General features: G+C 43.0%; 1 protein-coding gene across 1 annotated transcript; it reads left to right on the forward strand.

The window, feature by feature from the left end:
* The first annotated feature begins 3,322 nt into the window (after positions 1-3,322).
* On the forward strand, positions 3,323-17,855 carry LOC124010365 (uncharacterized protein DKFZp434B061-like). The gene is made up of 6 exons (XM_046322732.1): positions 3,323-3,448; positions 9,699-9,940; positions 13,239-13,304; positions 13,412-13,475; positions 14,969-15,169; positions 15,426-17,855. Exons 2-6 carry the CDS (start codon positions 9,742-9,744, stop codon positions 17,386-17,388), a joined length of 2,493 nt encoding a protein of 830 aa, XP_046178688.1. The 5' UTR covers positions 3,323-3,448; positions 9,699-9,741; the 3' UTR covers positions 17,389-17,855.
* The last annotated feature ends 228 nt before the right edge of the window (positions 17,856-18,083 follow it).

The following is an 18,083-nucleotide window of genomic DNA, read 5'->3' on the forward strand; positions in this document are numbered from 1 at the left end:
AATTAGGCACATTTGGGCAGTCTTGATACAATATTTTGAACAGAAACACAATGATTCATTGGATCAGTCTAAAACTTTGCACATACACTGCTGCCATTTAGTGGCCAAAATCTAAATTGTGCATGGGCTGGAATAATACATTATGCCCTTTCTCTTGCATTTCAAAGATGATAGTACATCTTTTATTATATTTTACCAGATCTAATGTACGTCTCTCACATGGATTAGCAAACCGTTCCATAAAAATGTAGATCTGTAGAAAGCTCTGCCTCCAGCTGTTTACTTAGACATTCTAGGGACAATAATGAGGCCTGAGTCTTGTGACCGTAGCTTACGTGTAGGTATGTGCGACAGGACCTACATTCATTTCACATTTCCACAAACTTCAAAGTGTTTCCTTTCAAATGGTACCAATAATATGCATATCCTTGCTTCAGGGACTGAGCTACAGGCATTTAGATTCAGGTATGTCATTTTAGGAGACATTTTTAAAAAAGGGGCTAATCCTTAATAACAAATTCTTATTTAAGATGACAGCCTACACCAGCCAAACCCGGACGACGGGCCAATTGTACGCCGCCCTATGGGATTCCCAATCACGGCCGGTTGTGATACAGCCTGGATTCAAATCAGGGTGTCTGTAGTGACGCCTCTAGCACTGAGATACCTTAGACTTCTGCGCCCCAAGGGAGCCAAATCAACCAATCAAATGTATTTATAAAGCCCTTTTTACATCAGTAGATGTCACAGAGTGCTATTACAGAAACCCAGCCTAAAACTACAAACAGCAAGCAATGTAGAAGCATAGTGGCTAGGAAAAACTCCCTAGAAAGGCAGGAACCTAGGAAGAAACCTAGAGAGGAACCAGGCTGAGGGGTGGCCAGTCCTCTTCTGGCTGTGCTGGGTGGAGATTATAAGAGTACATGGCCATTAAGGCCAGATTGTTCTTCAAGATGTTCAAACGTTCATAGATGACCAGCAGGGTCAAATAATAATCACAGGGGTTGTAGAGGGTGCAACAGGTCAGTACCTCAGGAGTAAATGTCAGTTGGTTTATCATAGCTGAGCATTCAGAGGTCGAAACAGCAGGTGCGGTAGAGAGAGAGAGTCGAAAACAGCAGGTCAGTTACAAGGTATCCCGTCCGGTGAAACAGGTCAGAACAGTTGAAACTGGAGCAGCAGCACCAGCAGGTGGAATGGGGGCAGCCAGGAGTCATCAGGCCAGGTAGTCCTGAGGTTCAGATCCTCCGGGAGAGGATAAAGAAAGGTAGAGTGAGAGAATTAGAGGGATCATACTTAAATTCACACAGGACACCAGATAAGACAGGAGAATTACACCAGATAGAACAGACTGACCCTAGCCCCCCGCACATAAACTATTGCAGCATAGATACTGAAGGCTGAGACAGGGTTGGGTCGGGGGACACTGTGGCCCCGGTTTGTTGCTCCAGTACCTACACTCAATCATAGGACCTACTGAAGAGATGAGTCTTCAGTAAAGACTTAAAAATCAAGACCGAATGTACGTCTCTCACATGGATTAGCAAACCGTTCCATAAAAATGTAGATCTGTAGAAAGCTCTGCCTCCAGCTGTTTACTTTGTGTATATGAAATTTGGCCAAAAGAATAATGAAATGAATTACATAAAAATGATTCCGCTTATTTCTATTGTATGTAAAGAATCCAAACAGTACATCTCTCCACAATAGTGTAAAATCTTCATAAATGTGTTCAATTATAAACCTACTGATGTCTTGACACAGTTTTCTTACATGTATATAATGCCAAAAGAAGATGCACAACTGTTTCTGGGTGGTCATTACAAAAGGAGCAATTTTAGTTGATGTTTTCCTTAAACTTCTTCATATAGTGGTTGGCAGGATAATATTTATGAATAATTTTAAAGCAAACTTCCTTAATTTTGTTAACAAGTAGGTATGTGTGTGGCAACATCCAAACTTTTTTCCAACAGATATTATCAATAAATCCATTCCAATAAGGCATGACATGAGGTATAGATACAACATCCTGCTGAAACAAGGATCATATCACTCTGTTGTTGAATGGACCAAAAGAGAAACAAATCTTTCCTACTGATGAGTCAACAGGGTCAATAGAAGGTAGGCTCTGAGGGTCAGGTCTTGACACGTTCCTGAATAACATAGCAACACAAGGGAATGGCATCTAAAACAATTGCAAAATCTTTGGGGGTTACAGGAACCTTGTAAAGTGATAATAATTCTTTATAACTGAGTAAAATACCCTCTGCATTTACCAGTTGGCTCACCAATAGGATATTAATTCTAAACCAATATTCTAAAAACAGAGAGGTATTTTTATACAATATATCCCGATTATTCCATATATAATATCTGTGTGGAAAAAAATTGTGTTTATAAATTAAGGACCATGACAAGAAAACCTGCCGATGAAAAGCAGAAAGTTTCACTGGAACTTTGTCAATATTATAATTGCAAAACAACATGAAGTTAAGGCCACCAAAAGTAGAAAAGACATGATGAAGCCTCTCTTTCTCTTCGTCTCAGGCAGTACCAAACAATACAGTCTGTGGGGCGGGGACAGAAAGAGGGGCTTGGGAAATGTACTACCAATCACAACCGCTAGGAGCTAGGCTAATACTTTCTCCCTGGCTACGCATGGCAGTCCGGCTGTTTTTTAAATTATGGGTCAAATGTTAAGAAAAATGTCAGAGCTTAGTAACAAAAACTGTAGTTCACTTTTTATGATGAGTATGACTTATTGTAAGCAAATTTGATATATATATTATGTGTTTACTAGCCTATATCCTTCACATAGCCTTCTGGTTATCCAAATGGTTTCCCCTTTATGTGGATAATGCATGGTGCTGACAAAACTAGCTTGATATCACTTTAGTTTAACCATATCATGTGTAAACTTGTCCAGTTCCTCTTTAACTCTTCTGTTCTAAGGGGTGTGTTCTTCAAGAAACAACATATCACTGTAGTTATTGGATAAATGTCTAATGCACCCGTCTATGTAGATATTGTTGTTTATTTTTAACTGGACTACTAGAACAACTATTGAGTCAAACATCTTACAAATGTAAGCATTTGTAAGGATTATGCAGAATTTTGAAATTAGTTATTCAATGCTTCACTTTCAAATGTGGAATTTTTTTCAATTATCTACTGGTTTGCATCGATTAATTGGACCAATTGGATGAATTGTAAAAGTGTAGCAGTCCAAAAATCTGGCATTAAAATAAAATAACGGCTACACAATATGTCGTTGCTCTTTTCCCTTTAAATAACTTGCAGAATCTCCTTCCCTCCGTTTGCTCCAGAGCTGCTCTCGTTTGGCCAGAAGAAAACTGTAGCGGATCTCAATGGATTTACTATATGAGATCACACACCTATCGGGATAGCATCTACATTTACTACGGGTTCATAATGTTTCTGAAAGAACGTAAGTAGGGTGCTTTGCAACTCGTTAAATAATGATAAAAGGGAACGGCTCATTACAGATGGGCGTATGGGCTGTTCAAGTCGGCAATTGAACCTGGGGAGCGTATGATGCAGCAAATGAATTGCTACAATGTTGCTATTCACAGCGATTGGAACATTACTATGTGAATGATATTATAGGATTCTAATTAATATATATATTTATAGTTTAGCGCAGCAGTGTGTCATTGATTAATTATGTAGACTGCTTGATTTAGTCACGATGATGGAGCTACAGTATCAGGCGCTCAAGTGCATCCTCGGTCAAGTTCCGACTCAGACAGATCCATAGACTCAGCAAGAATATCTGGTTTTGTCATATTTGTCCTTGTCAAAATTCCATCACGTGTGCATGTCGTACAGTAGCTACTAGCGCATTTAAAATACCAAGGGCAGATGTGTCATCATGGGCCATGAGGCCGCCTGAAACTTGCAAAAGATGGAGTGCACTGCGGGGTGGTCACTCTCTCTGTTGTGGGTTTTCAATTTAGGCTACGGTTGTAGGTACGGGCCACCATGTCACGAATGTCACAACTCATTTTCGGACTTCACTAGTTTTTGTTAAAAGGATAGGCTTACAAAAGTAGAACTTGATCATTCCTAGATGCTGTCCGACATAGGCACTATGATCAATGTATAAAGGTGTATTATAAACTGGGTGGTTCAAGCCCTGAATGCTGATTGGCTGATTGCCGTGGTATATTAGACCATATAACACAGGTATGACAAAACATTTATTTTTACTGCTCTAATTACGTTGGTAAAGAGTTTATAATAGCAATAAGGCACCTCTGGTGTTTGTGATATATGGCTAATAGCCATGGTATATTGGCCATATACCACACCCCCTCGGGCTTTATTGCTTAAATAACTAAGGAATAGCCTAGTGAGCCTAGACTTTACAAAATCCAACTAAACTTGAAATAGCCTACAGTGTTTCCATATGTAACAAAGTATAGGAAAATAGATAGGTTAAGTATATCCTAAATAGAGTTTATGATTTTTTTTCAGGTGGCTCAACTGTCCCCTGCCTTACCAACAGGCTACAGTGGCCATTGTCCCATTGCCTAGAAGCTGTCTTGCCTGTCCACTGCTTGTCTTTAGTTTATAGTAGCCTAAATGGTGTACGACTGTAGCCTTCATGTAGGTCTAACTGTAATATGATTAGTAACATGTCAGGTAGTCATCACTGAGATCAAGGTCACTCATGTAGCCCTAAACTTGTACTTGAACTGAGACAATTAATGTTGATGCAGTTATGCAAATACTGTACAGCTGTACATTCTTCACAGTTGAAGATATAGTAAAGGTTATCTGAAAGGAAATGGCTATTCAAAACATCATGTATTTTTATGTTACTGAGGAGGGTCAGAATGTGGAAACAGTCAGCCATGGATGAGTAGAGGTCACGTATACAGCTGTGGGATCTTAATTTGATCACCCTGTTGAATGAGAACTTTGCTATAAATGCAGGACATGTTAATCTTGTAGTGTATTTGATGTTAAAAAGACTTCTGAAGTTTGTAATTTCCACTTTCTCTTACAAAAAATGTTTCAACCCCTACAAAAATGTCCATTAATTATAAAACACATAATAATTCACATTTTCTGTTGCTGCAGGATTATTTTCCTGCTGTAGCTAACTGTCTCAAATTAAGATCCTAAAACAGTATTTGATATGACAGACTACAAATTCAAATGGCCAGTTTGTAGTGAGTTTTGAAATGATCATATGCATCTCTAGGAAATAAAATGTGAAAAAGACAGCTGACAACTGCAGGCATCACATATAAAAATCAATGGCACAATTGAATCAAGTGACCCTTTCTATTCTTAGCAATGGATCACATTATTTTCCACTCTCTGAAAAACTCTGTTTGTAATGATATGAGTACAGAGCTTCCCGAAAATGAAAGGGCCTTTAAAAACACAATCATCAATGTGTGTGTTCCTGATGGGGGGCATTATATTGCTGAGTCACCTCAATATTCTCCGTGCTTATGCTGATGCAGAGATATTCTGCTTCATATTTCAATTGGCTTGTGTCGATTCCTGACATTTTCTTCTGCAAATACAATGTTAGCAAATTAGCTCATTGTAATTCAACAGATGTATTGATAATCTATATTATACATTGATGTACTGTAAGTATGACAGAGCTGTATACAGGACTTGTCCTCTTGTGACAGTGACACTAGACCATTGACAACCTTATTGGTGAGTGGTATAATTTAGAGGGACAGATAGACTGTACATTTCTGTTTCCTGAGACATTAGTTGCCATACATTTCCAATTCCACCCACATATTGTAAACATGTTAGGCTGAGAGAGTAGCCAGAATGGAATGTACTATATTTCTATGAGATACACAGGAAATATTATTTTACTGCTGCATGGTGGATCTGCTAGGGAGTATATGTCTGAACTGTAATAATGACAATTACAACAATATTGAATTAATACTTATTTTAACTTAATATAATACATCAATAAATCAATTTAGCCTCAAGTAAATAATGAAACATGTTCAATTTGGTTTAAATAATGCAAAAACAAAGTGTTGGAGAAGAAAGTAAAAGTGCAATATGTGCTATGTAAGAAAGCTAACGTTTCAGTTCCTTGCTCAGAACATGAGAACATATAAAAGCTGGTGGTTCCTTTTAACATGAGTCTTCAATATTCCCAGGTAAGAACATTTAGGTTGTAGTTATTATAGGAATTATACGACTATTTCCCTCTATACCATTTGTATTTCATTAACCTTTGACTATTGGATGTTCTTATAGGCACTTTAGTATTGCCAGTGTAACAGTATAGCTTCTGTCCCTCTCCCCGCTCCTCACTGGGCTCGAACCAGAAACACAACGACAACAGCCACCATCGAAGCAGCGTTACCCATGCAGAGCAAGGGCAACAACTACTAGAAGGCTCAGAGCGAGTGACGTTTGAAATGCTATTAGCTCGCACTAACTAGCTAGCCATTTCACTTCGGTTACACCAGCCTCATCTCGGGAGTTGATAGGCTTGAAGTCATAAACAGCGCAATGCTTGACGCACAACGAAGAGCTGCTGGCAAAACGCACAAAAGTGCTGTTTGAATGAATGTTTACGAGCCTGCTTCTGCCTACCACCGCTCAGTCAGATCCTTAGATAATTGTATGCTTGTATGCTCAGTCAGATTATATGCAACGCAGAACATGCTAGATAATATCTAGTAATATCATCAACCATGTGTAGTTAATTACCTAGTGATTATGATTGATTGTTTTTTATAATATAAGTTTAATGCTAGCTAACAACTTACCTTGGCTTACTGCATTCGCGTAACAGGCAGTCTCCTTGTGGAGTGCAACGAGAGAGAGGCAAGTCGTTATTGCGTTGGACTAGTTAACTGTAAGGTTGCAAGATTGGGTCCCCCGGGCTGACAAGGTGAAAATCTGTTGTTCTGCCCCTGAACGAGGCAGTTAACCCACCATTCCTAGGCCGTCATTGAAAATAAGAATGTACACAATCGGCGCCCAAAAATACCAATTTGTAAGGTTGCAAGATTGGGTCCCTCGGGCTGACAAGGTGAAAATCTGTTGTTCTGCCCCTGAACGAGGCAGTTAACCCACCGTTCCTAGGCCGTCATTGAAAATAAGAATGCGTTCTTAACTGACTTGCCCAGATAAATAAAGGTATATATATATATATATATATATATATATATATATATATATATATATATATATATATATATATATATATATATATATATATAATTATAATAATACAAATCGGCGCCCAAAAATACAGATTTCCGATTGTTATGAAAACTTGATATCAGCCCTAATTAATCGGCCATTCCAATTAATCTGTTGACCTCTAGTCTAGGCCCTATACAGTTCATTCAGAAAGTATTTACACCCCTTGACTTTTTCCACATTTTGTTGTGTTACAGCCTAAATTTAACATGTATTAAATTGAAATGTTGTATCACTGTCCAGTGGCCTACACACAATAATACCCCATAATGTCAAGGTGGAATTATGTTTTATTTGATGTATTCAACCCTTTTGTTATGGCAAGCCTAAATATGTTCAGGAGTAAAGATTTGCTTATCAAGTCACATAATAAATTGCATGGACTCTGTGTGTGCCTCTCAAAGAAGGGCACCTAAGGGCCTCCCGGGTGGTGCAGTGGTCTAAGGCACTGCATCGCAGTGCTAGCTGTGCCACCAGATATTCTGGGTTCGCGGCTGACTTATGGGTTGGATGTGCATTGTGTCAAGAAGCAGTGCAGCTGGGCCTCCCGGGTGGCACAGTGGTTAAGGGCGCTGTACTGCAGCGCCAGCTGTGCCACCAGAGACCCTGGGTTCGCGCCCAGGCTCTGTCGTAACTGGCCGCTACCAGGAGGCACAATTGGCCTAGCGTTGTCCGGGTTAGCGAGGGCTTGGCCAGTAGGGATATCCTTGTCTCATCGCGCACCAGCGACTCCTGTGGCGGGCCGGGCGCAGTGCGCGCTAACCAAGGTTGCCAGGTGCACGCACTGTGTTTCCTCCGACACATTGATGCAGGAGGATGCGTGCTGTGTTAAGAAGCAGTGCGGGATGCGTGCTGTTAAGAAGCAGTGCGGGATATCCAGTGCGGGATGTCTCATCGTCTTTTCCGAGCCCGTATGGGAGTTGTAGCGATGAGACAAGATAGTAGCTACTAAAACAATTGGATACCACGAAATTGGGGAGAAATTGGGGAGAAAAAGGGGTCAAATTCAAAAAATAAAAAAATAAAAAGAGGCAGTGCAGGTTGGGTTGGGTTTGTGTTGTGTTGTGTTTCGGAGGACTCTCTGCCTCTCCCGAGGACCTTTGCCTCTCCCGAGTCCGTACAGGGGTTGCGATGAGACAATTGTTAGATGGGTAATTTAAAAAATGACTTTGAATATGGTGAAGTTATTCATCCTATTAATACACAAAGGTTGCCGGAGAGGAAGGAAACCACTCAGGGATTTTACCATGAGGCCAATGGTGACTTTAAAACACTTACAGAGTTTAATGGGAGAAAACTGAGGATGGAACAACAACATTGTAGTTACTCCGCAATACTAACCTAAATGACAGAGTGAAAATATTCCAAAATATGCATCCTTTTTGCAAAACTGCAAACAAAATGGCTAATACTTTATGTCCTGAATACAAATGTTTGGGGCAAATTCAACACATCACTGAGTACCACTCTTCATATTTTCAAGCATGGTGGTGGTATCATGGTATGAGTATGCTTCTCATCGGCAAGGACAAGGGAGTTTTTAGGATAAAAAGAAAAATACTACTAAGCACAGGCAAAATCCAACCGGAAAACCTGGTTCAGTCAGCTTTTCAACAGACACTGGGAGAAACCTTCACCTTTCAGCAGGACAATAACTTAAAACACAAGGCCAAATATACACTGGAGTTGCTTACCAAGACGACATTGAATGTTCCCAAGTGGTCTGGTTACAATTTTGACTTAAATCGGCTTGAAAATCTATGGCAAGATTTGAAAATGGCTATCTAGCAATGATCAACAAACAACTTGATAGAGCTTGAAGAATTTAAAAAATAATAATGTGCAAATAGTGTACAATTCAGGTGTGAAAAGCTCTTAGAGACTTAAAGACTCACAGCTGTAATCCCTTCCAAAGGTGATTCTGACATGCATTGACTCAGGGGTGTGAATACTTATGCAAATTAGATATTTCTGTATTTAATTTGGAATACATTTGAAAACAATTCTAATGTTAACATTGTTGTACAAAAATTGCGATATTTTGCCGACCAGGTGTTACAAACTATCAAGTACTATACAACAAAATATTGGTTGATGAGTGGTTGATGAAATCCTCACTTCTTGGCCTGTAGAATTTAGCACGGTGTGTGAGGGAGTGAGTGAGTGTGGGCCAAGATGCTCAGTAAAAAAACATCCAATGGCGTGTACCACCAGGCCCAGCTCTCTCTGCCTGCTGAGATAGATAAAGTTGTCTCAAGCCAGTGGTACGCACAGGAAGTTGAGAACAGGGATTATCTAGTCACAACATGATGACAGGAGACTCAGGTGGCCTTACAAGACCAGGCACACAGGCCCATCAATGCCGCTGAGTGGATCAAGAGTTGACATCTTCTGATAAGTGTGGGGGACCTCCTTCATGGTTACGTTACTGACCACAGGACATATGTGTGTATCCATTGGCTATACAGGACTACACTACAGTTAGAGGGTGAGTGAAGACCCTTTTGAGGGATGACCGACCTGGAGGCATCGACAGTGGGGGAACCCCCTCCCCCGTATATGATCTTCCTCCTGGTTTTCTTCTTCTTCATCACTGGCCTCCTGGGCTTCCTGGTCTGCCACCTGCTGAAGAAGAAGGGCTACCGTTGCAGGACTGGGGAGGAGGAGGACGATGAGGAGTGTGAGCAGAAACTGGGACCAGACAAGAATGGTAGGTATCTACCAGGATCTGTCAGAGTGTGTTTACATATACTGTATATTGGCTTTTGATCTATCCATTGATGTCAAATTAAATAAAATCTTATTGGTCACATATACATATTTAGCAGATGTTACGGGCAGGTGTAGCGAAATGCTTGTGTTCTTAACTCCGACAGTGCTGTAGTATCTAACAATTCACAACAATACAAACATCTAAATGTATAAGAATGGAATTAAGAAAATATATATATATATATACAAAAAAATGTTGGAGTTGCAATGATTAAAATACAGTAGAATAGAATACAGTATCCAGAGGTGGTATCATTTCCGATAAGTCACAAGTAAGTCTAGTCTTAGCACTCAAGTCACAAGTAAGTCTCTAGTCTTAGCATTCAAGTCACAAGTAAGTCTCAAGTCAAGACAGGCAATTCCGAGTCAAGTCTCAAGTCAAGACCAACAAGTCTCAAGTCCTAAACTTTGAGTTTCGAGTCCTAAACAAGTCATAATGTACTCTTCACCAAATGTAATACCATTTAATATTTTTAACAAGAGTTATAGTTAGTATATTACATTTATGTAAATCATGAATGCTTTTAAAAATATATTTATTATTTTCCAAATAAACTTTATATTTCCATGGAAATACATGGGTAGCCATAAGAAAGACCCCCCTCCCCAATAGAGATCGACTATCGAGGATCGCTATCGGGCGATGTAGGCTTGTACACGATCTCCCAACCTTCACACACACACACACACACACACACACACACACACACACACACACACACACACACACACACACACACACACACACACACACACACACACAAACACACACACACACACACACACACACACACACACACACACACACACACACACACACACACACACTGTGGTTACAGTAGGCTAACATATGTCAATGGCTTTAGGAACAGTAGTAACATCAGGCAGGATTTAGGCTACTAACTGCCTAGCCAGTTGTAGCTCAATCTTGGGTGCAATGATCACATTCCCACACTGACTGACTGTGTGGAGGCTCATTGAATTAACGTTACGTTAGCCAACATGCTACACTAGCAAAGTTATGAATGATATAGCTGTCGGCTATATTAGCTACGACTTAGCGTTCTTTGTGCAGCTTCAAATGTCAAACAAAGTTGGAAGTTGTTGCGCCTCCATCTGTCATTTTCTTCCCGCATGTTCTGCAAGTTGCAATATGTTTTTGTTGATACAGCGTAGTCTTTATATCCCAAAATAATAATTTTGGGTGTCATCTTTCCAAGCGCTCCATCTGAATTCACCCGCCGACGTTCCTCTGCGCTGCCACGCGCAACTTTTTCTCAGCTGGCACAATTTGATTGGCTGCTGTCCGATTCAAACTGTAATCCGTTAGATGAAGAGTTGATGAGCTGCACTTTTTTTTAATAGCATAATTTTTTATATTTGGGCTTGGGGAGGGTATCAAGTCAGTTCGAGTCAAAAGGCTCAAGTCCAAGTTAAGTCACGAGTCATTGGTGTTAAAGTCAAAGTCAAGTTGCAAGTCATGATATTTGTGACTTGAGTCTGACTCGAGTCCAAGTCATGTGACTCGAGTCCACACCTCTGGTAATACATATGAAATGAGTAAAGCAGTATGTTAACATTATTAAAGTGACTAGTATTCTAATATTAAAGTGACCAGTGATTCCATGTCTATGTACATGGGGCAGCAGCCTCTAAGATGCAGGGTTGAGTAGCCAGGTGGTAGCCGTGAAGGCTATTTAACAGACTGATGGCCTTGAGATAGAAGCTGTCTTTCAGTCTCTAGGTCCCAGCTTTAATGCACCTGTACTGACCTCACCTTCTAGATGGTAGTGGGGTGAACAGGCCTTGGCTCAGGTGGTTGTTGTCCTTGATTATCTTTTTGGCCTTCCTGTGACATCAGCTGCTGTAGGTGTCCTAGAGGGCAGGCAGTGTGCAAACAGTGATGCATTGTGCAGACCTCACTACCCTCTGGAAAGCCTTACAGTTGGGCGGTGCAGTTTGCGTACCAGGTGGTGATACAGCCTGACAGGATGCTCTCAATTGTGCATCTGTAAAAGTTTGTGAGGTTCTTAGGGGCCAAGACACATTTCTTCAGCCTCCTGAGTTTGAAGAGCCGCTGTTGCGCCACCTTCACCACACTGTCTGTGTGGGTGGACCATTTCAGTTTGTCAGGGATGTGTACGCCAAGGAACTTGAAGCTTTCCACCTTCTCCACTGCGGTCCCGTCGATGTGGATAGGGGAATGCTCCCTCTGCTGTTTCCTGAAGTCCACGATCAGCTCCTTCTTTTGTTTACGTTGAGGGAGAAGATAATTTCCTGGCACCACTCCACCAGGGCCCTCACCTCCTCCCTGTAGGCTGTTTTGTCATTGTTGGTAATCAGGCCTGTTGTCTGCAAACTTGATGATTGAGTTGAATGCGTGTGTGGCCATGCAGTCATAGGTGAACAGGGAGTACAGGAGGAGGCTTAGCATGCACCCTTGTGGGGCCCCTGTGTTGAGGATCTGCGAAGTGGAGGTGTTGTTTCCTTCCTTCACAACCTGGGGGCAGGTCGTCAGGAAGTTCAGGACCCAGTTGCACAGGGCGGGGTTCAGACCCAGAGCCCCAAGCTTAATGATGAGCTTGGAGGGTACTATGGTGTTTAAGGCTAAGCTATAGTCAATGAACAGACCGAGAGCCCACAGTCCTTGGGACCAGTGGTACTGTGTTATCCTCAAAACGGGAAAATAAGGTGTTTAGCTTGTCCGGGGGCAAGACGTCAGGGTTCGCGACATGGCTGGTTTTCCCTTTGTAACCTGTGATTACCTATTGACCCTCACCACATGTGTCTGAGTCGTTGATTTGCGACTCTATGTACTGACGTTTTCCCTGTTTGATTGCCTTGTTTTTCGGACATGTCTGTCTTTATCCAAAGGCCCTTGGTCATTTACCAAGCAGGAAACTGTACTCTTTATGTTAGAGGATGTTATTTCAGCTTGAATTAAATTCAGTCCAATGTAACCACTGAACACTCACGAAGAAGTCATATTTCCCATATTGAATTAGTGTTTATTTAATGGGTACTTGAAAACCATGGGCCTCAGTGGAAGTAAACAACTTTAAAGGAAGTAGAATCTCGTGGAAGCATACAAACAAACAGAAATATGCTCCTTTCATTGAAGTAAGGAAAAACGGTCCAGGTCAATAACTTTGAGAATTTCCTTTAATAATCTTGAATGATGATGAAGCACGCTTGGCGACAAGCTGCTTCGTCAGAAAAGTTTTCATATATTACAGATGATGAAGAAGAGGAAAATCAAGACACCGTTGAACAAATCCTGAAGTGCATCATTGAAAATGAAGGCAATAACTTAATAGATACTACATTTTGTCAATACCTTTGGCACTTAAATCCTGCAATTTAAATTGTGCTTAGCAAAAGTGTGTAATGTTTGTGTTCTACCTTCTAGCTAACATGGAAGCCTTCAAGGATATGCTAGGAAAACAGGATATATGTCAACATCATGATCCTAGGTACGTATTGCTAAGATCAATTTTTATTTTACTTAGTTATAATGTATTTTTGTGTAAGTAGATTTACATTCACCTTGTCTTACTCCAGCGTGTTATCACCTTTGGTGAAAGTATTTTAATGCCGAGCTAAGGTTACTTCGTAACAGCACCAACTCCTCTCAAGTAATTATACTCCTACTTTATTTCTCTCTGGAACAAACCAGTATTTCTGTGGTACATAATGCATATGGTTTAAATGCAGGTCTCCTGTACTGTACTACAGGGTTTCCACCTGCTTTATGCTGTTGTGTTTTCAGAGATGCCACAACAATGGGTGTAGCCTACATTTCTATGTGCCTGTGGCAGTCATGAAGTCAGTGTATTGTGTGGCTTGTATTTATGCTGGGACTAGCGGGTAGCTATGGAGTGGGGTGCCCAGCCCCTCTGTTCCTGCGCGATGCAGTGTGTCCTTGGGCTATCTGTCCCATGGGGTCACCTGGCTTAATGTTGTCTTGGTCTCAGCAGCTCTGTTATGGGATCTAGGCCCGTAACCACAAAGTGTCTCAGAGTAGGAGTGCTGATCTAGGATCTGTCCATACAATCTGATTTATTTTTAACTTAAACTCTTACTCTGAGACTCTTTGTGGATAGAGGACCTGATCTTTACTGCCTTGTTGTGAGGCAAAGAGACAAATAGTCTCCCTACATAGTATGCTGTTACTGCACTCAACCAACGTGCTTCTCCTTACATCCATATCAAGCATTCTAGGTAGAGCTGATCGAGGGCATTCTAGGTAGAGATGATTGAGGGTATTCTAGAGAAACACACCCAGTGGTGTGCTGTGATAATATAACTGTGATGTGCTACTAGTATATTGGAGAGATTTATGCTTGTTAATTAGATCCATGATCTTACTTGGCACCTCTAGGGTGAGGGTTTTAGTGTTCCTGTCTGTTTACCAAGATAGTGCTGTCAGACTGACAGCAGCCTACAGGGCGGTGGCGTTCGTTGGTATTCTTCCCACACTCTCCTCTCTCAGCCAGCTACAGCAGCAGTACAGCTACAGTACTCCCCAGAGATGCTGCAGTCCTGATGGGAGGGAGGTCACAGACAGAGGCGGCCAGAGAGGGGAACAGAGGGACTGATGGATCACACTAGAGACTCTTATTTCACAGGCAGACTACAACAAATATGCTACTATAAACCAGATGCTTAGAAATGACGTTTAGATGCTTAGAAAGATGTTTTTGGATGTTTTTGCTTAGTCATGGTCTAGAGTGTTTCCCAGACACGCTCCTCGGGACCCCAAGGGGTGCATGGTTTTGTTTTTGCCCTAGCACTACACAGTTGATTCAAATAATCAACTAAACATTGAGCTTTTTATGAATTGAATCAGCTGTGTAGTGCTAGGACAAAAACCTAGGACCCCTTGCGGTCTCCAGGACCGATTTTGGAAAAGGAATGGAAAATAAACATGCCTGACTGAATGGGTATTTCATTGTCTTTCCAAAAGATTACTGCGCAAAGAGAGCCTGGGGGGTATTCCACCTCATCACCACACAGTGCACTCTGGCGCCCAGCTCGACCATAAGTCCTGCACACTCTGTGTGCAAGGGCGGTCCAAGAAGGCCCGCCGCCTGAGCCGTGTGCCTCGGACCAATAAGCCCAGAACGCCAGGAGAGAGGAGAGAGTCCACAGTGTTCGCTGTGGGAAGGTGAGTCACACTGAACGGGTGTTTGACAACACAATACATTCATCTTTATTTATTTAATTAGTTTTTGCCTGGTAACCCATTAAGAACACATTTGTAGTCTCTCTAGTTACACTACTTTGTGTTTTCTAATGTGATTTAGGATTCAGAGAATTCAGAGGCCTTTGTGTTTGTGTTTAAGTACTTTACATGTGTACGGTTATGCTATCTAGGGTTCTCATCGTGGTGATGTACAGTACTATCTGATGTCTGTATACAGGTTCCGAGTCACCCACATGGACAAGAAGGATCAGGGGTCTGGCGACCAGTTGGACCAATCGGAGGCCCTGGATAGTGAGAAGGGGGATGAGGAGGACCCCCAGAGGAAGGAGGGGTACAACCTGCAGAGCATGTTCAAAGATGTCAAAACAGAGACCACAAATGGTGTGGTGGCCACCGCGGCCAAGCGGAAGAAGAGTCTAGTTCTGTTCTCGCTGCGCAGAGGCAGTGATCCAGTGGGGGTCAAAGTGTCGCTGAGCCAGCCCGTGGTGGAAGAGGAACCCCTCTTCAATGATCCGTTGAAGACTGCTCCAGTGCAGACCTCCAGCCCTGTGAAGGCCCTGTCGTCCCAGCCCAGCATGGGCTCTGCTGCACCTGACGACACTGAGATGGCCCCTGTTAAGATGTCCCCCACTAGGGTCACTTTTATAGTGTCCCCCACAGAGGCTCCCGAACCGGTCTCTCCCAACACGAGTCCAGCAGGAGTTTCCCCCCTAACGCCCCCGGTACAAGAATCCCCCATTACCACCCCAGTACAAGTCACCCCCATGATCCCTGAAATATTCCCCCTTACCCCAGGCTCCCCTACTAACCTTGCCCCTAGCCCCTTAAATGTCTCCCCTGCCACTTCCCCTGTACAAGCCCACCCTACCCCTGTACAAGCCTCCCCTACCCCTGTACAAGCCTCCCATACCCCAGTACAAGCCTCCCCTACCCCTGTACAAGCCTCCCCTACCCCTATACAAGCCTTCCATACCCCTGTACAAGCCTCCCATACCCCTACCCCTTTACAAGCCTCCCCTACCACTGCCCCCTTAAATCTCTCCCCTGCCCTGTCCTCCAGAATGGTGTCCCCCTCCCCTAACTCCTTAAATCTCTCCCCTTCCCTGTCCTCCAGAAAAGTGTCCTCCAATACTACTCCTTTAAATCTCTCCCCCACCCCTACCCCCATGCAAGTCTCCCCTGCCCTGTCCTCCAGAAAAGTGTCCTCCAATACTACTCCTTTAAATCTCTCCCCCACCCCTACCCCCATGCAAGTCTCCCCTGCCCTGTCCTCCAGAAAAGTGTCCTCCAATACTACTCCTTTAAATCTCTCCCCCACCCCTACCCCCATGCAAGTCTCCCCTGCCCTGTCCTCCAGAAAAGTGTCTTCCAATACTACTCCTTTAAATCTCTCCCCCACCCCTACCCCCATGCAAGTCTCTCCTGCCCTGTCCTCCAGAAAAGTGTCCCCCAATACTACTCCTTTAAATCTCTCCCCCACCCCTACCCCCATGCAAGTCTCCCCTGCCCTGTCCTCCAGAAAACTGTCCTCCAATACTACTCCTTTAAATCTCTCCCCCACCCCTACCCCCATGCAAGTATCCCCTGCCCTGTCCTCCAGAAATGTCTCCCCTGCCCTGTCCTCCAGAAAAGTCTCCCCTACCCCCTTAATGGTGTCCCCTATAGCTCCTCATAGCATTCTAAGTAATACTACTACTTTAGTCAAGGTGGAACAAACCTCACCCTCCTCCTCTCCGTTCACGACCTCAGCCAAAGCCACCATGAAAGGGCCAGAACACAAGGCAGACAGCCTTGCTAGGTTTAAGGCCGACAAAGTCTCTCCCACTGTGGCCACTGTGAAAATCTCCCCCACCGTGGACCACATGAAAGTCTCCGCCACCATGACTCCAACAAAAGTCTGCCCCTCCAGTGGAAGCCCTCTAGAGAACAAGCTGGAGGTGGGTAGTGTTGCCATAGTCAACGCCAGTCCTGACAGTCAGAGGGAAGTCTCTGTGGTGTGTATGGCTGATGTGGTGAAGGGGGAGAAGGAGGACCCTGCTGTGGCCCAGAGCCCCCCAGAGGAGGAGAAGGAGGACGAGGTGGAGATGGAGGACATAAAGAACTGTCGGGTCAGCCAGGAGGAGGAGGGCGTGTCTCTGAAGGAGAAGAGGAGATCAGTACACAGTCAGCACAAGTGGTGAGAGAGAGAGAGAGAGAGAGAGAGAGAGAGAGAGAGAGAGAGAGAGAGAGAGAGAGAGAGAGAGAGAGAGAGAGAGAGAGAGAGAGACTGTCCACGCCCCACTGTGACAAGGACAAATGGATATATAGCAATACTACGGAGGTAAACCAACCAGGCCATGTCAAAACTCAACTGAGTACACCATGCCAGGCTGGCTGAGACTGTCTGGCACCAACTGTGAAGTGACATGGCTTCAAAACGACAAGGCTGTGATTCATCCAGATGGATTGATCTTAAACACTTACATAATGTGACTAACAGCACAGCTATAATACTACTCCTTTTATAACCAGACAGTGCAAGCCCAGGCCTCACAGACTACACCAACAACAATCAACTATATCCCCAACAACAATCAACTATACCCCCAACAACAATCAACTATATCCCCAACAACAATCAACTATACCCCCAGCAACAATCAACTATACCCCCAACAACAATCAACTATACCCCCAACAACAATCAACTATATCCCCAACAACAATCAACTATATCCCCAACAACAATTAACTACACCCCCAACAACCATCAACTATACCCCCAACAACCATCAACTATACTCCCAACAACAATCAACTATACCCCCAACAACCATCAACTATACCCCCAACAACAATCAACTACACCCCCAACAACCATCATCTATACCCCCAA

The sequence above is a fragment of the Oncorhynchus gorbuscha genome, linkage group LG23 (assembly GCF_021184085.1).
Source record: "Oncorhynchus gorbuscha isolate QuinsamMale2020 ecotype Even-year linkage group LG23, OgorEven_v1.0, whole genome shotgun sequence".
Classification (NCBI taxonomy): Eukaryota; Metazoa; Chordata; class Actinopteri; order Salmoniformes; family Salmonidae; genus Oncorhynchus; species Oncorhynchus gorbuscha.

Coding starts and splice junctions, on each gene's coding strand:
- LOC124010365 (XM_046322732.1), top strand. CDS start 9,742: ATGACCGACCTGGAGGCATCGACAGTGGGGGAACCCCCTCCCCCGTAT. Junction 13,305..13,411: donor GTGCATCATTGAAAATGAAG/GCAATAACTTAA, acceptor TCTACCTTCTAG/CTAACATGGAAGCCTTCAAG. Junction 15,170..15,425: donor ACAGTGTTCGCTGTGGGAAG/GTGAGTCACACT, acceptor GTCTGTATACAG/GTTCCGAGTCACCCACATGG.